Source organism: Protopterus annectens, chromosome 10.part0 (genome assembly GCF_019279795.1).
Source record: "Protopterus annectens isolate FY-2018-M chromosome 10.part0, PAN1.0, whole genome shotgun sequence".
In the NCBI taxonomy this organism is placed as follows: domain Eukaryota; kingdom Metazoa; phylum Chordata; order Ceratodontiformes; family Protopteridae; genus Protopterus; species Protopterus annectens.
Window position 1 is genome coordinate 743973755 of NC_056744.1, and position 24760 is coordinate 743998514.

The following is a 24760-nucleotide window of genomic DNA, read 5'->3' on the forward strand; positions in this document are numbered from 1 at the left end:
TTGATGGAGGAAAAAGAAAGGCCCTTGTGAGGCATCTCAGTTAAATATTGAAGAATCTGAGGTGAGTTGGGCGCTGCTGTGGCCATCCCTTGAGTTTGGTTCCAGGCACAGAATCTTTTCCATTTTTCAGCATAAGATTTTCTAGTAGTAGGCCTCCTTGCCTCCAAAATGATATCCAACACTTGTTTACTGAGGGATAACAAAGAGATTAAGTAATTAGCCAGTCTACCAGGTTCAAAGTTTGAAGCTGGGGGTGCAGAATGTGGCTTTCCTGCTGTGACAGCAGGGTAGGGGATATGAGGCAGGTGCCATGGGGCTAGCTGTGACACACTGCGCAAGAGGGGGTACCAGTGTTGGCGTGGCCAGTCTGGTGCAATCAGTATCATCCTTGGCTTGTCCTGTTTGATCTTTAGTAGTACTTTGGAAAGGAGAGGCAGAAGAGGAAAGGCATAAACTGATAGATTTTTCCAGCTGAAGGACAGACCATCCACTTTCCAAACTTGTTTGTGGGGAGTCCTTGTGTGGCATTTGTCCAATTGGTAGTTCTGGGGGGAGGCAAACATGTCTATATCTGGCCTCCCACATTTGTTGATAAACATGCTGAAAGTCTTTGGTTCCAGTTTCCACTCGTGTGGGTCCATAAGATGTATGCTTAGTTCCTCTGCCAGTGTATTTAGTTTTCCTGGCAGGAATTGAGCCTGTAAATGCACTTGGTAGCTCAAGGTTGTGTTCCACAGAACCATGGCTAGTCTGCAGAGGGGGTAAGAATCGGTACCCCCCTGCTTGTTTATGTACCACATAACAGGTGGTGTTGTCCATCTTTACCATTAACTGTCCTTGAAGGCTGTCAGAGCATTCTGTGCAGCTAACATTTCTTTCTGATTCATATGCAGGTGCATTTGACTTGGGTTCCATTTGCCCTGAATGCACTTCCCTGCCAGGTGAGCCCCCCATGCATAGTCTGATGCATCTGTTGTTAGGGTTTGGGTGGCAGGGGGTAGAGTGAATGGCAGTCCCTTGTTTTGGTGGCAGGCCTCTGCCCACCAAAGGAATTCTAACCGTAGGCAAGGTATGCTAGGGATCATTGCTTCTAGATCCTGAGAATGTTGACACCATAGGCTTTTTAGATACCATTGTAGTTTCCTCATATTCAGTCTTGCATATGGAATTAGAAGAATGCAGGAGGCCATGAAGCCCAAGGCTTGCAATATTTGCCTTGCAGATAACAGGGTTTTCGTAGCCACTAGTTTGAAGTAGGTTGTCAGGTGAATTGGTTTTTCTGGAGTGAGGAAAGCCATCTGGGAAGTTGTATTCAAGCTTGCTCCCAGGAAAATAATTTGTTGACAGGGTACCAGGTGCAAATTCTTTTTGTTTATGGTGTACCCCAGACAAGTTAGCACCCTTTGTACAAAAGCCAGAAGATCCAAAAGTAAGTCCTGGCTTTCTGCCTGAATTAGACAATCATCCAGGTATGGGTAAATTTGAATATTTACTTGCCTCCAAAATGCAATGACTGGAGCTAGGCACTTTGTGAATACCCTGGGTGCAGTAGATAAGCCAAAGGGCAGTGCAGAGAACTGACAGTGCTTGTAGCCTGCTTTGAAGCGTAGGTATCTTCTGCAAGATTCCCTTATTGGGATGTGCAGGTATCCTTCCTTTAAATTGAGTGCTGCCATCCAGGCATCTTTTCCTAGCATAGGAAGTAACTGGTGAAGAGTGAGCATCTTGAATTTTGGAATCACTAAAATGGTGTTTAGAGTAGTCAGGTCCAGGATAGGACATCATGAATTGTCTTTTCTGGGTACCAGGAAAAGTCTTGAGTAGAAACCTTGTCCTTTTTCCTCTTCTGGTACAGTTTGAATAGCCTTTATGCTTAAAAGAGAGAGTACTTGCTTTTGAGCCTCTGCCCACTGATTTGGGGGTACATCTGGCCAACCGTTTTGGGTTGGTAACGTGTGGAAGTGAAATCTGTATCCTTGGGACACTATATTTAAACCATTTGTCGTGGGTAATGAGTTCCCAGTTTTTGGCCTGCAGACCAACCTTTCCCCCTAAAGGAGCAGTCAGCTGATAAGTGCTTGGAAGTTTTAATGTCAAGTCATTGAGACAGCTTTCCATAGGGGGGAGTCTTACTACTCCCAGATTTGGAAGTGGAAGCCCCCCACGGCTTAGTCTTGTGCATACCCTAGGACTGAAACCTGGGGGTTTTGCTGGGTCTGGGTTTGGATTGAGAAGGCTTGGAAGAGGCTGGAAAGGACCAGGCCAATGCCTACTAAATCTTGGAGGCAGAACTTATAAGAAATATTTAACAGTTTGCATAGATTTAGCTTTATCTTCCATCTTTTTAAGAACTTCCTCTGCTTTGTTACCAAACAGGGGGTCCTGATTTAAGGGAGCATCCAACAATTTAGCTTTAATATGATCAGGCAAAGATTGCTCCTTAAGCCAAGCATGCCTTCTAAGTCCCAGTGACAGCAGCCCTGCAAGACGCCTCTAAAGAATCAAACCCACATTGCAAAGTATGTTTTCCAACTTGTTCAGCAGAATGCATTCAATCCTGTAAATCCTTATTTTCAGCACAGCCAGGAATTAACATCATTTTCTGTTTAAGCAATCCAATAATATGTTGTTGATACTTTAACATATGAAACTGTCAGTTTAAGGCCCTAATGGCCAAGGCTGCAAAAGTGTATACCTTCTTACCCCATCTATCCAACGCCCTGGAGTCTCTATCAGAAGGGGTAGGATTTTTGGCAGTAGAATCCTTAATGCCCTTGGGTCCTTGAGAAATAGTCTCAGGATCCGCAATAGGATTTTTAAAAAGGAACTTGTGAGAATCAGGAACCCTGTAATATCTATCAGGTTTTCTGGGAGCAGGAGGCAAAGAATAAGAGGCCAAACTAGATTCCGAAAAGGCATCATCAACAATGTCTAGTACAGGAAAGATAGCCAAAGTCCTATGTTGAGGCAGGAGTAAGATGTCCCTAAGCCTCTTTTTTGAATCAAAGAAATCCTGGCTTTCCCAGTGGAAATGCTCCCTTAGAGTATGCAAAGTTTCACCAAAAGAGAAATCCTCTGGAGGGGAAGCAGAGGGAATAGAGTCCTCTGCATCAGAATCCTCATAAGTAGATAAGGGTAAATCCAGGTCATCAGAAGATTCATAAGCAAATTCAGTCCTAGATCTCTTAGAATAGGATGGTTGGCTTCCCCTGATTAAAGTTATAAGGTCTTCAGCCATTCTTATCATTTGTATTTTAGGCATAGAGGTCTGAGCATGCAGCCTGGGCGTCGGTTTTCTAGGCATAGTTCAAGTTTTAGGCCTTAAAGAAGAAGATGGCATCAGTTTAATATGCAAGTCCGTAGGCCTGAATACAGCCTCAGATGCCAGTGCCTGCACAGCGGCTCCAGACCCATCCAAGATTAAGACATCCGCAGGTTCCACAGTTGAAGCATCTCGCGGTATACCGGACTCCAGGTATCAGGGACTGCGAAAGCGCCTCACTGAGTACCAGTGAACTTGTGACTGGCTTAGGAGAAGCATCGTCGGCAGCTTTGGACCTAGGTGGCCTGTCTCTGTCTTTATCTTTGTGTTTTTTTGGAATTCCAGTAGTCAGATGGCTTACCGACGACATATCTGGATAACTGAACCGAGAACCAAAATATTTAGAGGTGTAAATATACAGACGAGAGATACGTTGGTTAAATAAGGCACAAAATCGACAGCAAGGTACGTCGTGGTCAGGGCCTAGGCAAGGAATACAGTACGAATGAAAATCTTTGTGAGGTATTTGCTTTCCACAAGAAATGCAATTATTAACTTTTACTGACATTGGTAAAAAGCAAGAAAAAGTTCCCCCAACGGGGTACTTGGCTTTTAGTTGAAGACTTCGGTTCTGAAACTCGAAAATGAAAATTTCGGGAGTCGGCCAACTGGCACTTGCGAACTGCTTCTGCTTCGGGCAACGCACGGCAAGAAAGACAGATGCAATGGCATTGGCTGCATGCTTTATACCCCTGACTACCTGATGTCATGGAAGATGAGACCGCAACCGACGCAGGACCCAAGACTTTGATAATCAGGCTGACTAAGGGCTACTGCAAGCAAATAACCCAAATGTGATGACTGCAACAGTGAAACACGAAGAACATCCTATTATTATAACCATTTCTAAGTTTATAAGAGCAATCTTTAATAACTGTCATTGCTTTTGGGCCTTTATCCCGCCACTATTTTTAGATATGTCCAGATTTATTGTGCTTAGAGGCTGAGCGGTATGATTAGATGTCAAAACAATGGTTACATGCTTTTCTATAACAAGGTCTCAGTTTAATACAGCATCCTCTGAAAATAAATTTCCAAAAACAATATTCCAGAGACCATCTTCAATACATGCCATAAAGTTAACAATGGTCACAAATGTCTCAGACTCAATGTTTGATGGTTGACCAGGCTAAAATGGAATATGCCAAAAATTCTTCCAGACTTGCATCTTTATTTCTATCTGCAGGCATTCATTTAATTCATCCTTTGATACCAAGCTTATGCTGTTCAAGGGTTTTGGAAGACCTGGATCTCATCCCAACAAGCAAGTACACTCCTGGACAGTGTGCAACTGTATTTCAATATGCACTCTCTCAACACAGACACACAAACACAATATGATTCGTAGCTCTGCCATTAACTGGATCACAGTGCAAAGAAAATTACTGAATGAGAGACAACTCAGAAAACTTTTAAAATAAGCACCACCATGGTTCCGACAGGAGGAGGACATATCTTACTTTTCATATAGACTCACTGACGAATGTTTTGAAGAATAACTTTCATTGTGATGTGATCCAGTGAATGGCAGTACTACATACACACACACACACACACACACACACACACACACACACACACACACACACACACACACACACACACACACACACACACACACGTGCGTCAAATAAATATTGTTGACTCTATAGTTGGTCGACATCTGCTTGGCTAACAAAATCAGGATGATTAAACAGATGGCTGACAAGTGTGCGAGACTGACAGGCCTCAGGGTAGGGGGATATGCCCTTTCCCCAGTTTTGGAACTAGTAAATATAATTATCAAGGGGCAATGGTGAGTTCAGGGGAGCAAGCCCTCCTGCAAAAAAAGATGTACTCACCATAATGTTCCATCTGTGTTGTCCACTTTCATTCTTACTCAACTGATGGGTTTGAATCCGATCCCTCGCATCAGACTTGGCCACTGTTAAAGCTCATGGCAACCTAGAACTCTCAAGCTTCTCCCTTACCCACAACACACCAACCCCAATTGCTTCAAATCTTGTTTGCTGCCTTAGTAAAAGGTAAAGACAGAAATGATAATGGAGAAGGTTATGTCTGTAGTTATATACATAAATGGTTAGGACACATTTGCCCTGTAAATACTCATTCTTCCAGACATTTTAAGGATGGGGTTTGGTGGGAGGGGAGTTTAGGAAGAATGAAAATGGATAATACAGATGGAATATTATGGTGAGTACATAACTTCTTTATCCAATGTTGTCAATTTTCATTCTATCCTCAACTGGTGGGACAGAGATCCTCAGCTACCTAATATCCAGAGCAGAAGAGGAAGGATATTCCTGAGCAACATAGAACCAAATGTTGCCCTTCCTCTGGAAACCAGATCTAATTTGTAATGAGTAATAAAGGTGTGGGAAGTAGCCCAAGTAGCCGCTGCACAAATATCATCCATGGACATTCTGGGTTGAAATACTGAGGAAATTGCCAAGGATCTAGTTGAATTAGCACCATTTTTTTTGTCAGGGTGATGCCCAATTTGTTATACACAAAGGAAATACAATTTGTTATCCATTCAGATAGTGTAACTTTGGTAACTGGTTTACTCAATATGGGTTCTGTAAATGAAACAAACAAATGATTTGATTTCCTGATATCTTTAGTCCTATTCAAATAAAAATACAACTGCCTATGGACATCCAGTATTTGGTGGAAAATTTGGGGAAATACACAGGCAAATTAATAGATTGATTAATGCTGGATTCTGGCACCACCTTAGAGCACAACGTTACTCTGTCCTCATGAAAAATCAAGTATGGATGCTCTAAGGATAATGCTTGGATCTCAGAAATTCTTCTGGCAGAAGTAATAGCTACTAAGAAAATTGTCTTCTATGAAAGAAATTTAAGATCACAGGTAGTTATGAGTTCAAACAGGGGTTGAATAAGCTACTGCAGCACTAAATGTAGGTCACAAGGAGGAGTAGGATCTTTAAAGGGAGGCTTTAAGAGTAATATGCCTCTTAAAAAATGCTTTACTTAACTTATGAGATGCTACAGACGAACAATTTATCCCAACATGAAAATATGACTGACTGGACTAGCTGTAGAAGAACTAACTCCTTCATCAAAGAAATGTGAATAAAAAAAAAACATATGTATGGGAGCCATAAAAGGTTCAATGTTATGTTTTTGAGCCCAAAAAACAAATCTTTTCCATTTTCTGGAGTATAGTTTCCTGGTGGAAGGTTTATGGGACGACATCAAAATATGACAGACAGGAGAAGACGGTATTGGTTGTCTATCAATGGAACCGGAAAAGCCAGGCAAGTCAGCCTAAGGTTTCTCAAATCTGGGTGCATCATATCTGTTGGGTGATCCAGAAACCAAGGTGGTTGAATTAAGTGAGGCCAAAGAAAGGGAAGCAGAGCATCTCTCAGAGATTCCCTCTCTGCGAGGATTAGGACAAAGTAGCTGCTGCACTTGTTGTTTAGGAGCTAAGGGAACAGATTGCACCAAGGCTGATCCCATTAAAAGAATATCTTGTCTGCAATTTTTTTGTTGAGGGACCATTCATGGGGTAGAAGAATGCACCTGCTCAATTTGTCGGCTATCACAATGGATTTCTCAAGAATGTACATTGTTAAAAGAAAGTGGTTGGAAGAGATCGCAAACTGCCACACCCTGAGAGCTCCTCGACACAATGGATAGGGTTAGGTTCCTCCTTGTTAGCTGATGTACCAGACCACTGAGATGTTGTTGGTTTGTATCGCAATGGCCTCTAAGGGAAGAGCACTTTGGAATGTTTGCAGCACTAACAGCACTGCTCTCATCACTAGGACACTTATATGCAATTCGGCCTCCTCGGGGGACCAGGTACCTTGGGACCGTCTTCCCCAGATAATGCCCCCCCCCCAACTGGAGGAGTCCATGGTTACTATGGCCTTGGGCTGGGGGGGGGGGGGGCAGATGAACAGATGGCCTAGAAGAACTTGATTTGAAAGACTCCACCATTCCAGGTGTCTCTTGCACACCCAAGTGATTCTTATCTGGCAGACAGACTGATTAAGAACTGACCATTGTGTGGTTAGCATCCACTGAATAATTCTCAAGTAAAATCCGGCTAGCAGCACTAATGTTATTGCTGCTGCAAATGATCCTAGGGCATGAAGGACCATATGGGCTGAAATCGTGGCACTGCACATTATCTTTTTGACTTGGGACCTTACTGTTTGGACTCTCGATAGTGGCAAGGATGCAATGGTAGTTTTCATACTCAGAACTGCTCCTATAAAGTCTAGGCAGGCTGTAGATGAGATTTCTCGTAGTTTATGGTTATCCCCAGAACAGAACAAGTCTGGAAAACCTGGTCCTTTGCCAGTATGAATTGATGCCTGGTTGGAGTGGATATGAGCCAGTCATTTAAGTAGGGAAACACTCGGAACCCCTGCAGTCTGAGGTGTGCTGCTACTCCTGCCATGCATTTGGTAAACACCCTGGGGGTTGTGCTGAGTCCAAAGGGCAGTACTCTGAATTGGTAATGACATGACTGGCTCCCAACCGGAAGTGTAAATACCTTCTGGAACCTCTGTTCATCTTTATATGATAGTAGACATCCTGAAGGTCAATTGAGCACATTCAGTTATCCTTGCCCAAAAAAGGGAGAATGGACTGAACTATGACCATCTGAAACTTAGTTCTTTGAACTGTCTTGCTTAGTTTGGTGAGACCCAGAACTGTTCTCCAGTCCCCTGCCTTCTTTGGCACTAGAAAGAACCTTAAGTAAGTTCAAAATTCTATCTGATCTGACGGGACCTCTTGGATGACTCTTTCTGGCTTTTGTATTTAAATTGCTGCTTGTTTCCTGTGAGTGGGTGGAACATCGAGGACTTTTCTTGAGATTGGAGGTGGAAGCGAAAAGGGTATTATATATCCTCTGCACCAAAGTATCTTTTGTTATATCTAGCCAGGCTCTCTGGTGCAGGGATATTCGTCCTCTGACTGCCTCCAGACTTGGGCAATCGGGCCTCCTTTCAGCAGAGCTGGTAAGGCTCATCAATGAATGAATTTCTGGAACCCTAATCCTGCAACCCAGGTCTGCTGTGTGGGAGAAGATGCCCATTAGAGTTCCATCCTCTGCCTCTAGGGGAACCTCCTCCACGTGTGTCTTGGAAAGGACCCAGGTACTTTTTGAACCATATTTTCTGCCTATCTTGCTGATTCCATGAAAAGGTTCATTGAGGGGTCGAAAAACGCAAACCCACCGCAGACAGGGTCCTTTCCATCCTTCTCACACCAGGATAGAGTGTCCTTTACCTTGGGGCCAAATAAGGAGATTCCGTCAAAGGGGGCACTGACGAAGGAGGACTTGAAGGGCTCCGCAAACTCACAAAGATGCATCCAGGCATGTCTCCTTATGGAAATGTCTGAACCCGCTGCCCTTGAGGTTCCCCCTCTGCAATGTTTGAGATCAACCTCATGGATGAAATGGATACGGACTGAAGGGTAGTCAGCTTGGAAGTTACAAAGGCTTAAACTTGCTCAGAAACAGCACCCAAGAGGTTATTTGATAACTCCTTAATCTATTCCCTCTGTAATCTTGTAAAATGTGCCAATTAGTTGAGAAACTTCAGTGCAAAAGTAGATGAGGCATATACATGCTTCCCAAATTTGTCCATTGCCCGTGATTATCTGCTGGGGGGAATGGACAGTGGAACTTTCTTTGACTAGTTCCTTCTTGGTTCCCACCGAAAAGACCATGGTGTTAACAGGGACCCCTTTACTCCAGAACTACCTGTCTGCGGGTGGTGCCATTATCCTGTCTCGAACATTCAAAATTCCGAATCTCTATGTTGACACCATAAGATCAGATTTTTGAATGTTCGAACATTGTAATGGAAATCTCCGTACAGCGCTGAATGGGAAGATTTCCCTTTTCTGCACTGTAGTGCGATCTCGGAGTTGGTATATTTAAAGAGCGGGGGGTGGGGGTGCAGGGGGGCAAGCCCCCCTGCTTAGAGCATTCAGGTAGGTGCTTTGTGTAGTTTTATTTTTTTATTAGATATTCGAACTTCTGAAAGTTCAATCATATGGTGTCGACCATATGGTAGTCGAACTTTCAAACGTTCGATTATCTAATATACACCATGTGGATCCTTCCATGCCTGCTGAGAGATCAAGTCAAAGAGCTCAGCAGCAGGAGGCGGAGTCACCCAGGAGGTAGAGGGTCTAGTACCAAAGTCCTCCAGGAGAGCAGATTCCTCAGATGTTGGGTTGCTGGGCATCCAGCCACCTCTCTGTTTAAGGATTTCTAGGATGTCTCCAAAGGAGACATCTTCAGGAGGTGACCATAGGGACCCTTTACCCTCATCAAAATCTGTCTCTTCGGTAATGGGCTCCTCTGTGGAGTCTAAATGCTTCCTCTTGCAGATATTTTTCTTACAGACCTCTTCAGTGGAATGCTCTGGAGAGGTATCAAAAGAAGAAAAAAAAAGTTATGTACATACCATGTTCCATGTTTGTTGTCCAGTATCTCGCCTTCATTCTTGCTGGTTGTGTTTGGAGCCAATCCTCAGCTCCGACTCAGCTGCATATCAAAGCTCGGGACTACAACCTATCCCAGGATGCCTAGCGGCTGTTCCCTAGATCTCACTTCAGAGACTACTCCCCTACAGTATGCTAACATACAGAAAAAATGTTATGAAATATATTGGCCATAAAGGTAAAGAGGCAAGAAGGGAATCAGACCATATTTTGCCAATTGTAAAGTCCTCTAGATCCTCCAGGAGGGGGAATGGATGAGTGGGATGCAAGAATGAAGGTGAGATACTGGACAACAAACATGGAACGTTATGGTGAGTACATAACTTCTTTATGTTATGTTGTCCTATCTCACCTTCATTCTTGCTGGTTGGGACAGAGTCCCCAGCACCTTTTTCTTGGGTGGCTCAAGGGAATAAACTCTTCAGGACAGTGGAACCAAAGGATGCCCTATTCCGGGAGGCCACATCTACTTTGTAATGAGAGATAAAGGTGTGAGGATTAACCCATATAGCGGCACCACAAACTGAATTCAATGGGAGTCTAGATTGAAAGGCAATGGAAGTAGACACCGCTCTAGTTGAATGTCCTTTAACTTTCCCTGGCGGTTCTTTACTATGAGAATTACAGACAAAGGTGATGGTTTCAGTAAGCCATTTGGACAAAGTAATTTTAGAGACTGCCATGCCTTTTTTGTTTTCTGAATAGGAAACAAACAACTGGTCTTACTCCCTGAAATCTTTGGTCCTATGCAAGTAAAAATGCAACTGTCTATGCACATCCAGTTGGTGAAGCTTATATTCTGCCTTGTTGCCATAGTTAGGAAAGAACACAGGCAATTCTATAGATTGGCAAGTAAATAAATGGTCTAGGCAGCAGCAGGAAACAGCTGAATATATAATTTAATATAAAATTCACACAAGCCCTTTCACCCTAACTCAATGCAGGGCTTTTTCAAGTGTAATACAAAACCACAATACCCCTCCATTTAAATACCCTAGCTGGTAAAAAAGACACCAAAGGGTCTTAAAGTAATACATACCCTTTTGCATTTAAAATGCTAAGCAAAACAGCATTAATCAACATTGTGTAATGAATTCATCCACAGCTTGTCAAAATATCACACATTAAATACATTCCACTCAACAAATGTCATCATTCCTTACTTTTAAAACATTAATCAACTTTTGTATATGAAAATAACCATCTGCAAATTGTCAAAGTGTCTCACATTAAGTATATGCTGCTTAGTGAATGCCATCATTCCCTCAACAAATCAAGTAAGAAAGTAATAAGTAATTAAACAACTTTCAACAATTCCTAAACAGTCAAGGCTTAAAAAGTAATAAGGGCTTAAAAAATGTAATCAAAGCTAAAAAAAAAAAAAATGAAAGCTAAAAAAACGAATTATAGTTAAAAAAAATATATATATATATATATATATATATATATATATATATATATATATATATATATATATATATGGATCTACTACTATTCACCGAAAGCACATTTCACTGAAACACATTTGACTGTGCACTTTTCACCGAAAGCACATTTCACCAAAAACACAATTCACAGAAACACATTTCACCGAAAGTTGTAGATGGCCTTTTCCCCACTGTAGTGTGACCCTGGAGTTGGTATATATAGTAAGGGGGGCTGTGGAGGCGTACATGGATACATGTAATTGCAATATATTACTGTTCTCTGACAATAATATATATATATATATATATATATATATATATATATTAAAATATGTAGGGGGTGGTGCCCCCCACACCCCCCTTACTATATATATCAACTCCAGGGTCGCACTACAGTGGGGTAAAGGCCATCTACAACTTTCAGTGAAATGAGCTTTCTGTGAAAAGTGCACTCTAATTTGATTTTTGGTGCAATGTGCTTTCAGTGAATAGTAGTAGCTATATATATATATATATATATATATATATATATATATATATATATGTGCGTGTGTGTGTGTGTGTGTTAACACTCGTACATGTCACTGAAAGGTATTTAAAAAAAACAAAACATTTTGTTACAACTTCTCAGCCCTCTTAATTAAATAGGGCTTAATGGAAACATGGTCGTTTAAACCTGGAGGTTGGGCTGCATTCACTTTTAACTGCCAGTAGGTTTCCCTACAGCATAACCAGTTCTTCCAATCACCCCCGCTAGGGTCATCACAGACTTGTTCCATAATTCCAAAGAGAAAACCTGAATGATTAGGATCTGCATGCAAATGCCTATACAGTGCGTTGTTCAGGTTATTTTTTTAATATTATACGTATGCTCGTAAATACGTTTGTTTAATGCCCTTTCAGATTTCCCTACATAAATCCTGGGGCAGTCCTTACATAAGGCCAAATATACTATGCTCCTGGTCATGCAGTTACCTTTTCGACAGTACTTCTAGTGTAGTTGTCTAAAGTTGTGGCTTCTTTGTCCATGATGTAATTACAATAACCACATCTCCCACATTTTCTTGTTCCAAGACCACCCTGGAACTTAACTCCCTCATTATTCCTTTCAAAGAGCCTTTTTAAATTAGTCCCCGTTTTAAAAATAAAACTAGGACTCTCACCCACCCTGTGTACAATATCTTGGTTAAATTTTAACATTTTCCAATTTCTTTCAATTAATCCTTTGATGTCCTCAGAAGGGATCTCTAGGGTGTCCAAAAAGGAGACATCCTCAGAGGGAGACCATGGGGACCCTTCTGAATCTTCTAAGTCAGTATCAGAAGTGAGAGACTCAGGGGAGTCTATGTGCTTGTATGTATCCAAAAAATGTGTAGTGGAACCTGGATTAAATCCAAAGTAAGTTATGTAATAAGAAGATATCCAGAGGCAGAGCCTTTCGGAAAAATAAGGTTGTGTGTTAACACAGTCACTACTCTTTGTATCTGTTATAGCCATCTCTATATCACCTGTCCTATAGCCTCTGTCCAACAAATCGAAAACCAGCACTGAAGAAGAAAAGCTTACTACATTAACTATCTAATTGGCTTTATCTGTGATTGGTTTAAGTGCTGCATTTAAGGCTTGTATCCTTTTGTTTGTAGTATAGTCTGAAGTGGATGACTGCGAAAGCGCGTACCATTTTTTGTTTTAATAAAGAGTTTTGTAATCCTCTGACTCTGGATATCTTCTTATTACATGAGACTATGTGCTTCCTCTTACACTGTCTCTTCCGAGGGACCTTCTCGGGGGGATATTCCGGGGAGGTGTCGGAAGGGGGGGTTCCACCCACTGGAGTTTCCTGGGGCACTGACTCTCTACTCTGGGGCTGATGGAGGGATGGTGAAGCAATAGGCACTGGCCCTTTAGGGAGAAAAGTGGCTGGAGCCTAAGGTGGAGCACACTCAGTGGACAGCACACTCCCCATCACCTTGAAGGCACCGCGATCCTGTGCCAAGAGAGATTCCAGTCCTGAGGAACCGAGAGATCTCCCCGGCACTGAGGAGGATGGCTCCAAGGCTGATATGGACACTGAACTCATCTGTGCTGAAGCGCCAAGTGGGAGAGTCGGTTCAGACAAGGGTCCAACTCGACTCTCACCCTTAGAGCCAACCAAGGAGTGTCTGCTCACAGATCCCTCGATGGAAGACAGCATCGACGAGATCGGAGCAGACGTCAGAGCCGAGATATCATGGGTGATTACTGGCTCTGCCTATTCCAGCACAACGACTTCCTGACACTTTGGCTCCGAACTCGTCCGAGTTGGAGGAGGAATAGATGGCACCTAAGATACAGTGGTTGGTTCCACGATCTGATGGGCTGGGCTTGAAAGAATTTGTGCCAGGGCCCATGTCCGCAGCAACCTCTTCACCACCCGCTCCACGTCGTCGTCCGATAAACTTCTGGAGGACCGAGAGGAATGGGTCAATGACCTGTGACTACCTGCCACAGACTGTAGTAAGGGAGATTGCGGCAATGAGCGTACTGGTTCCAATGATGGTGACGGACTCCTTTTTTGGCTCAGCGATGGTTCCGAGGACTCAGATGGAACTGAGGGAAGGCCAGGTTTTTTGGAACCGATAACCTTTGGCTCCGAAGATGCTTGTTCCTTATGATTGCTTGATGGCTCAGACACTGGTGCCGACGAAGCTGACTATTTTGGCTTGTCAGATTTAGAGGCCTGATTACCTTTCCCCGTTTCAAAGGGGCCTTTCAACAAACCTCTTAAAATAAGTTTATTTTTTTCTTTCCTGTAGGACCCTCGCACTAAAACCATGACAAATAGAGCAAGAATCCTGCAGGTGAACTGCTCCTAAAACAATACACACAACTTATGTGTCCGGCCATTAAAGACATTTTCTGGGTGCATGAATCTCACTTTTTAAACACAGATTGTCTCGATTCCTTAGCAGATTCTACAGACATTATTAATAAGATCAAAGGAAACCAACTACAATAGCCATAACAATAACAGCATTGAAGCAAAGGTAAGAGGTTTTTTTTTTTTTTTTTTTTTTTTTTTTTTATATAAACGATGAGAGAAAAAAAGTGGGCTGGAGGAGAAGTCTCTAAGTTAAACGACAGTCTCCTTCAACCCAAGGAGATGCCGCTAACTTAAACGGTGACTCCTAAGGAAAGGGAAAGAAGCCCTGTAAGAAAAAAATGGGTTAAAGAGAAAGAATCCTCTAAATTAAACAGATTCTCTAAGGGGATAGAAGAAGAAAGAGGCCCTAAGAAACATCCGGAGAACACACCCAATTAATGAAAAACAACACACACAAGAACACTACTAAGGGAAGATATAATAGACTCTAATAAACAGTTTTTTGTCAAGGAGACAGAAAAAAAGTATAATAAAAGTAATAACTAGTCTGGGGCAGCGAAGACAATCCTGATGCTTCAAGAGGTAAATGAGATCTGGGAACAGCCGTTGGGCATCCTGGGATAGGTTGTAGCCACAAGCCAGTAGAACTTCTCGAGCTCTGGTATGCAGTTGAGTTGGAGCGAAGGATCAGCTCTGAATCCAACTAGCAAGAATGAAGGCGTGATAGGACAACATAACATCAAAATTTCCTGTGGGGAAACTGTGGTCTTGGTACCAACTGTCCACACAGAAAGATCAGGTGAGAGACTGAATGCTGTGACATCAGGGTTAGTGATCTAGGATCTGAGGGTAGTAGATCCATCTGTTCTGCTGAAGCAGAGAAAACTCTCTTCGCAACCTTGAAGACAGACTATTCCAGAGAAGGCGGGCCCGGATCTGAGAAAGCAAGCTTCTGGATTACACTCCCCTCACCCCCTCAGAGGACAACAACCTCGAGGTGGAAGTCTGAGTCGAGCTAGCCAAAGCTGATGACCAGAGGTGTGGGGAGAGCTCTAAAAATCTCAGAGTCGACTGCAACATCTCAGAGCCAACTTGGAAGCTTCGGCTCTCAGAACTTTCCGGATCTGACAAGGTCGGAGCTCTCAGAGTGAGCTTCGGATCTGAAGGTACAGAGATCCTCAGATCTGAGGTAGACGGATCCAGACAGCTAGGATCCAAGGACTCCAAAACCACTGAGGGAGTCAGAGCAGGAAACTGCAAAGGGGGTGTAGTACTGAACAGACCTCCTGATCCAGAGGGGTAGGAGTCGAAGTGACACCCATCTATTGCTACACAGAGAGAATTTTTCTTTCCACTCTTTCCACGTCTTATTGAGTAAGACTTCTGGAAGAACAAGTCGACAGGACTGAAGGGGATTTTGGTCTTTCCAAAAAAAGGGGAGGATACCCGAAAGGGTACCAGATTCAGAGAGAGTGAATATCTTGTCCTAGGTAGACAGGTTTAACGGGACTGGCTAAATTTGGCTCAGAGGATGATTGCATCTGATCCGAAAAAGTTGGATCAGTTATTTTTTTTATTTCTTTGGATCTAAGGGGGTCGAATCTGAATTGTCTAAGATCCGAGGTTGAAGCAAAAGCACTGGGTATCCCCCCTTCTTGCGCAGTGATTCCCTGTTTGCTAAGTAGAGATCCCTTTTTACCCCCAGCTCACCTGCGGACTTGCACTCCCAGTCTGCAAACTAGTCTCATGTCCTCAGGCAAAATGCTAAGGGCTTGTTCCTTCACCAGTCTGTCAGCCTTTCAAAAGTGTTGACCTGACACCCAGTCACCCACACTTTCATCTGCCTTGTGTATATGCTCATGAAACTTTTTTCTGTAAGCTTCAGGTGCTAACTCAAACATTCCAATAAACATTGTTTAAACTATGATAAAGTTAAACAATCAGTATCAGACAATTTAGAAACAGCAGTTACAGCTATACCATGGAGTAAGCGGGGGTCAGGAACCATACCAACAGCCCTTGGGTCAACATTATACTGTTTACATACCCTTTAAAATATATAAATAAAAGTATAAAAATGATCATCCTCTGTAAACTGTGGAAGAAATTTACTGACCTTTATAACTTCTGGGGTACAGTTATTCCCTTCCCCATTACCTCCACGACCCTGAAGAAGACTCTACATCTCCATCTCATGTTGGCACTGTTTTTCATTTTCTTCAGCCTTCAAATGCTGCAGTCTCTCTGCTGCTTCTAATTCCATATGTTTTGCCTGTTGCAGTCTCAATGCTGATTCTAATTCTTATCGGTTGGCCTCCAGTTCAAGTCTCTAACTCCAGATGGGTTTTTAAGTCCTCTGAGGAAAAGGTGAACTGTCCTGTTTCTGAGGGCTGCAAATCCCCATCATCAGACTGGCTATCCTCCTGGTTGCTGGTCTGGACTACAGCTGTGACTAAGGCTGAAATAATTTCCTCTTTAGTCAGGTTGGCATGCACCAGTCCTCTGGCTTCACAAACCTTGGCCAACTGGTTCTTTATCAGCTTGCCATAATCCTCTGCAGACATCTTTGCCTGCTTTCCCTGACTAAACTAAACTAACAAAAAATAAACTGTTGTGAAAATTAAACTCTGTTTACTTTGTGGCTGCTGAAAAGTACACACACCTTCAGTGACAACTGCCTACTGGCTACAGAAGTTCAATTAATATCCACACCACTGCTCACCAATATGTGACATCCCTCCTTCTGAGCCAGTGATCAAGGAGTCTCGCTCCTCACCACTGACACAGGTGAGGGACATTCACTTGGAAAAAAATAGATACACAAATTATTTCCATATGCAGTTCTCTGCAACAAGCACGATTTCCCTTAAGATCACACAGGGAACACACTCCCGTCCTGGGGCTGGGTTTCCCTCTCTTTCACCAGGCCCCAAATAAGACGCCACACTGATCACAGCTGTAGAGTTGAGTCCTAAGCTGAGTTTTCCAAGCCAAGTCCTCCACCACCCTCTCAGTGAAACCAGTGCTCTGTGTCCCTGTTCTAAGTAGCTGACACACACACGCACTGAGATATGATTTTTCACACACACACACACACACACACACACACACACACACACACACACACACACACACACACACACACACACACACACACACACACACACACACACACACACACACACACACACACACACACACACACACACCTGGGAAAGGCTTGCATAGATTTACCAGCTATGCTCCTCTGCTAAGACTATAAGGTGATACTGCCACCAAAACACTCCAAAGCCAGCTACTCTAAGACTCTTACTAGGGTACCCAATTATACCGAATAAAATTAATACAAATGGTAGTGTTTGACCAATGCAGCAACACTTTCAGGAGTGGCCACAGTGTCACCAAATAAATATAAGTACTCTCAAAGGTTAAGACCAGCCACAATGAAAAGTTTAAATATATTTAATAATAAATAATAAAAGAACATGAAAATACTAAATATCTATTTACAATAAACACCAGAGTTTCAATCACAGGACATGTTAAAAATAACACAGATGGATAGATTCTCACAGATGCAGAGAAACAGTACTTAGCTAATCTCACTATACTTTCCTGACTGATCTAAAGAATTGCTATTCTCTGGTTACTTACTAAAGCAAGGCAATATGACATGGATGAGTGTGAAACCTGACAAAGAAGGAAGACCAACAGACTGCCTTAAGACTTCTGTCCCATCTAGTATTAAAACATCACTTCAGTGCTGGATTATGGAATTACATCATATACATCTGGTCATCTGACTCTGGTTCCCACACTACCCCCTTCACTAGAAATTGAACCAGACTCTTCCACATATGTGTTACCATACACACAATAAGAGCTTTGCTAAGATGTGTTATAGCATCTGGAAGCTATAAAACCATTTCAAAAAATTTTCACCCTTCAGGGTAGCAATTAGTTCACCCCTAAGGACAATAGAGTAGGATTCTGAGTCCTGGTTTTCACCGACATTTGGTCTCTGGCTGCAATAAGAACTGCAAGATACACTATTTATGGCCTAAACCAGGTTATTTAATTTCAGACTACGTTACACTGAGATTAACCTCTTCTCTTCCAATACACTCTGTTACAACATATTCATTTCAACAGTAACATACAGGTGCATTTCTTTTCTGTCCATCAGAACCCACTGTTGGCACATTTTTAACAAAAGCAGCTTTACAAATACATTTTCAACACAAACAGCTGTACAAATCAGTTTGATATACAAATGGCATATAATTCTTTACAAAACTCCAGCTAGCTATGCTGGCATATGTTACACATCCACTGCCCTACTTCTCCTGGCATAGCTGGTGTGTGTATGTATATATATATATATATATATATATGTATATATATATATATATATATATATATATATATATATATATATATGTATATATGTGTATATATATATATATATATATATATATATATATATATATGTATATATGTGTATATATATATATATATATATGTATATATATGTATATACATGTATATATATATATATATATATATATATATATATATATATATATACACATATGTATATACATGTATATATATATATATATATATATGGTTTACTATTGAAAATGCGAATGGCACTTGGCGACAGTCGGATAGTCGAGCGATAAGGTGTAAACTCGGATGTCGAAGACATAACAAACAATCTAGGAACGGATTTAACATGGGACGAGGTAGGGAAGATGTTTGTAGTAGGGAATAATACTGAACACCTACCGACCCATGTTAAAACCGCTCCTAGATTGATTATTTTGTCTTGACATCCTTGTTTATGCCCTTACATGTTCGACTATCCGACTGTCGCCCAAGTGCCGTTCGCATTTTCAATAGTAAACCTAAATATATATATATATATATATATATATATATATATATATATATATGTATATATATATATATGTGTGTGTGTATGTATATATATATATATATATATATATATATATATATATATATATATGTGTGTGTGTATATATATATATATATATATATATATATATATATATATATATATATTTTTTACATACATGATCCACGATAAGTTACAGAAATTCATAATAATGAATGCATAATGTTGAAATGTAAAAATGTTAACATGTTGACATCAAAATATGTGCTTTACTACATGTGCAAACAACTGGACTTGACCCCTTCTACCTTACAGGATCCATATTAGTGCTTGTTTGAGTTTCATTAACAATGGAGTAATACTGTCAGATGACGGGCTGTGTTTTGGCACAGTGTTGATACTTAGTACATACATGCTATTAGTAGGCAAATAAAAACATAGTAAATTTATATATATTTTGACATTTCAGCATTTTGTATTCACTCACTAATACAATGAAAAAATGTGTGGCCAGTTTAGAGGATAACAAATTTTACCCAACAGCAATTCTTTATATGCAAGAAAAAAACATACCACTAACAAAACTCATCTGGACACTGGGAGGCATAATCACTGAAAAAAAAGAGGAAAACCCCAATCATGTGCCACTGTGCCATCCTATCAAACTATAGAGTACATAATCACTTTCTCCCCTACAGATGGCCACCATAATATCCATTCCAGAAATCCACACTCCCACATCACCAGGCCATTTCATATATGTCTTTGTTGGTATCAACCTGGTCTAAATTAAGAAAGAGAATGTCGAATGACAAGTAAAACACCACCTTGAAGAAAATAACCTACTATGCCACAAACATGGCTTTCAGAAACAGCATGGCCCTTCTCTTCTTACAAACTGCATTTACAAACAAATTATAAATGGTGATCTAACTAGTGCCATATTCACAAACCTCACCAAAGTATGTGATACCACCCCCTACACTGAAGTACTAGAATCTGCACCTTATTCTGCTATGAACAATGCCTGACTGGAATAGCTTTGGTTGCACTTCAAGAGCAGACTTGCATGACTGACTTACCAGTTTAAGACCTCATCCCAATAATATAAATTTCAAAAGTAACCTACTTTTTTTTTTTTAAATCAGGGGCATAGTCTTTTATTAACATCTCAAATGCGAAGAAAAATGTTGCATCAATGTTGATGCCTTAGTCAAACTTTCCTCCAGCTACAATAACCAACAGATAGTTGACAGATAAATCCTCAGAGCCTTGCCACTCCTACACTTGCAGTTGAGCAATCCATATCTGATTATTAACTATGCTAAAATTACAAGCTATCTCAGCTCTACTAACATTCAAAACACACGTATTTAAAAAAACAAACATATTCATCATAATGTATGTACTACCAGTAATTACAAGTTCATCATAAAGTATATAAACACAGAACACCTGGTTAAACAATTCCATTTGCTTTACATGTTCCACTATTTGAAAAAAACACCAGTATCTCACACTGTCCAAGTAAACATTTTTCCAACAAACTTAAAAGGCACCTCTTTAAACTAATGCACCTTACTCAAAGCCATTCTCAGAACAAATTTATACACCAAAAACCCACAATGAAGCAATACATACCCAACCATTAGCACCTATCATCTATTTAACTAGCACACCCACGGCCTTCACACTAGCAAGACAAACGCTGGAGCTCACTGTCACTTACATCCACAAGGAAACCCTATCCACATTTAAAACATCTCTAAACCCATACCACTCACACCTATTCATTCTGTCCACTTGCACAAAAATACAAGGTCCATCACCCAAATACCACATACACATTGATATAATCAGAATTGCATTTAAATGCATCATTGCTTATAGCTGCTACAGAAATGCACATCATTCTGAACTAGTAAAATTATTCAGCAGCACTGTTCTGTTAAGAACTACATGAAATGCAGAGTAAACTATGTATTGTATGAAACAAAAGAATAGAAAACTATTTCATTTAATCTATATTTTTGTGTAATTTCAAATCCTCAAAGCTGGTACATATCTAGGTAGACGTATGTCACACAAAGTAACACTATATCCATGTTATGTAATGAACTGTGTTCCAATTCTTGGCTGTGATGAAAATTCCTTTACTCCTCTAATAAGGTTGTGGCTAAAAATGAATTTCTGTGGCTGATTCTACCTATCTACAATAATGAATTTCTTTATCAATCACTTAAGAGACATATACCATCTAACCGGCTCTGTTGCACAAAGTGATGGAGTTCCAACCTGTAGTCCCAGTGACCCAGGTTTGAATATTGAATGCATGCACTAAAGGAGCCAGCCTGGGGTGGGAGTGACTGGCAGATGTTCTCAGTAACTTCAGAATGCAGGAGGGGAAGAGGCCATTCAACTCGCTGTGTACCAGATACATGGTGAAGTCCAAGCCAAGTAGCATACACTGCTAGGGATGCAGTCAGTGTCAGTGATACATCTACTAACATTCATGAGGTGGGGGGTCAGAACTATGGAAGAAACAACTTCCAGTGCGTACTGGATGACGGCATCAATTCTCAAATCTCATTTCCCCCTCTCATGGAATTACTGGATGCCTGCAGAATAGAGAAATGCATACACTATTAAGGAAAGAGGGTTCAATAGTTTTATGAAGATGGTGGGAAACCAGTGAAAAAAAAAAATACTTCTTATTTTCCTATAGCTTAACAAAGTGCATACTTTTACCTATACAATGAATAATTTTTACCTATACAAGGAATTCTGCAGATTAAATAATCTTTGGCATCACCTAGGAGAAATTTTGTGGCAAAGTCTACTAACAGCTTTACAGATTTAACACCTATGTCCTTGAAAATACTTTTCATTTTTTGTTGTAGTTTCCATATTTGACAGTACCTCCTGGTCTAGGTGGACAGCATTTCTTCAACACAAAACTGACATTTTCTGTTCGAAGAATCTGGCCCTTCAAATGGTCCATAAGTTCCCTTAGGGTGGGAAAGAACTTTTCAGAGCCATGTAGACGGTATCCTTCTTTTTTCTTTACTTCAATCTGAAAGTTCTTATAGTTTCCACTTCCCCTTAGTATTCTGTGATCATACAGGTCATCACACTAAAATTCAAATCAGAAAACAGTTTAAATATGAAATTGTATGCGTTTTTTTCAGTTTTCATAATAAAAAAGACAGCACGAGAACAAGTATTCAAAGTAAATAATGTCAAACGTGATTATTTCTCAAAGTAATAATTCTGTTTTTCCATGTGTACTTTTCTGCACTTCTTAGGACTATATCTAGCAATGCTAGACACATGTCTAGTAATATACACAGCAAAGTTAAATGCATTAAGATAGAGGTGGTCAATCTACGACTAACTGCAATTTGCAAAAAAAAAAAAAAGAAAATTAATTACAGATCACTAAAATTAGGGATGGGCCAGACTAGTTCGATCCTATACAAATTCTGGACAATTCAGTACACATTTCTGCAGCAGCAATCATGGGACTGGATTTATTAGTACAAATCTTGTCCTCCCAGTAAGTGTGCACTAGCAACAAAATGAAGGCAAAGAAAATATAGTTGTGTACACTTACCATAAATGTAGATGTTAGAGTGTATTCACTGTTGCAGTCATCACACTTGGGTTATCTGCCTGCAGGTAGCCCTCAGTCGTCCCGAATACTAGAGACTTAGTATTTCTGCGTCGGATGCTGTCACTCCAAGACTGACGTCAGGGGTATAAAAACAGGCAGCCGACGCCATTAAATCAGTTTTTCTTGCCCCAAATGTCAGGAGCCCCTCAAATGGGGATTTAGGTTATGGGGGGGAAAAACACCACCAGTTAAAAGTAAATGCCAATACTAATACTCCAGAAGGGGTTAGTAATAGTCATAGATAGCAGAGAGAGAGAGAGAGAGAGAGAGAGAGAGAGAGAGAGAGAGAGAAAATCACGGGGCTGTTGGGAGGAAACCAGGACTGCAACAGTGAATACACTCCAACATCTACATTTATGTAAGTGTACTATGTTTTTTGTGTTTCACTGTTGCATTCATCACACTTGGGTGGATTCCCAAAGCTGAAGAAGGGTGGATGCAGTCAAGAAGAGTTAGGGCTGGCTAGTATGCCTTGCAGGACTGCTGTGGCAAATCCTGCCCTGGATTTGGAAAAGATAGGCAGGTGGTAATGCTTGGTGAAGGTGTGTACAGAACTCCAGGTAGCAGCCTCCAGGATATCCCTGGTAGGGACTCCCCTGAGAAATGCTGTAGAGGTAGATACTGCCCTAGTGGAATGTGTTCTGACCCCCTGAGGGGTTGGTTTCCCATGGTGCTTGTAGCAGAAATGGATGCAGTGTGGTATCCATTTGGAAATGGGTTTTGAAATGGCCTTGCCCTCTGCCCCTGTTGCAAAGCTGACTAGTAACTGGTCAGATTTTCTGAAGGGCTTAGTCCTATCAAGGTAGAATCTGAGCTGTGCATGTCCACGGAAAGCAGGATCATTTCCTCTTTATTTTGAGGATTAGGGAAGAAGGTTGGCAAATGGATGGATTGACTGAGAGCCACACTGGGCACCACTCTGGGCATAAAGGAAGGGTTAGTCCTGAAGGAAACCATGTCAGCATGGGAAATAATGAAGGGGTCCACAGCCATGAGTGCTTGTAGCTCAGACACTCCTTCCTCTAGCTGAAGTGATGGCTAGAAGCAAGGCTGTTTTCCAAGAGAGGAATTTTAAATCTGCTGATGCAGCAGGTTCAAGGGGGGGGGGGGCGTGAGCATTTCCAGTACAAAGTTAAGGTCCCAAGTAGGGCTGGGTGCTCTCCTTGGTAGCCTTAAGTTGTTTGCCCCTTTCAGGAACTGTTTGATAAGAGGGTGGCTCAGTGTTGTAATGAGTAGAAATGGCTGAGGCATGTAACTTAATGGAGGAGGAGGAGGACAGGCCTTTGTGGAGTAGATCTGAAAGGCAATCCACGATAAGAGGCAGAGAGTGTAGAGTTGTGTCCTCTCCTTTAGACTGAATCCATGAGCAGAACCTTTTCCACTTATCAGCACAGGATTTTCTTGTACTGGGTCTTCTGGCTTCGAGAATGACGCCCAGCACCTGTTTGCTTAAGGTTGTTGGGGGAGAATTCAAGGAATAAGCCAGGCTGCAAGATTTAGGGTTTGCAGTTGTGGATGCAGAATCTGTACTTCATGCTGAGAGAGGAGGGTTGTATTCTGGTGTAGGTGCCAGGGGGCACCAATGTCAGGCTGCGCAGGAGTGGGTACCAGTGCTGGCGTGGCCAGACCAGGGAGCAATACTCTTGAAAGGAGGGGCAGAGGGGGAAAGGCATAGATTGAGAAATTTACCCACTGAAAAGATAGGGCATCCACTTCCAAGGCCCTGCTGTGAGGATTCCTGGTGCAGAATTTGCTGAGCTGGTGGTTGTAGGGGGAGGCAAAGAGATCCACCTCTGGGGTCCCCCATTTCTGAATCAGAATGTTGAAGGTTCTGTGCTCCAATTGCCACTCATGTGGGTCTAGGAGATTTCTGCTTAAGTCGTCTGACAGTAAGTTTTGTTTGCCTAGTAGGAATTGAGCTTGCAGATGGACCTGAATGTCTAAGACCATGTTCCACAGGGCCATGGCTAGTCTGAAGAGTGGGTAGGAATGGGTTCCCCCCTGCTTGCTGATGTACCACAACTATGGTGTTGTCGGTTTTTATTAGCAGT

The 24760-nt window shown here is 41.5% G+C and overlaps 1 protein-coding gene across 1 annotated transcript in view; it reads right to left on the minus strand.

Moving 5' to 3' along the window:
• Positions 1 to 24760, minus strand: part of JAK1 (Janus kinase 1) — a 1643095-nt gene that overhangs the window by 590260 nt on the left and 1028075 nt on the right. Inside the window, exon 10 of the mRNA XM_044085562.1 lies at positions 21956 to 22169. Within this exon, the coding sequence (XP_043941497.1) occupies positions 21956 to 22169 (214 nt within the window). The remainder of the gene's footprint in view (positions 1 to 21955; positions 22170 to 24760) is intronic.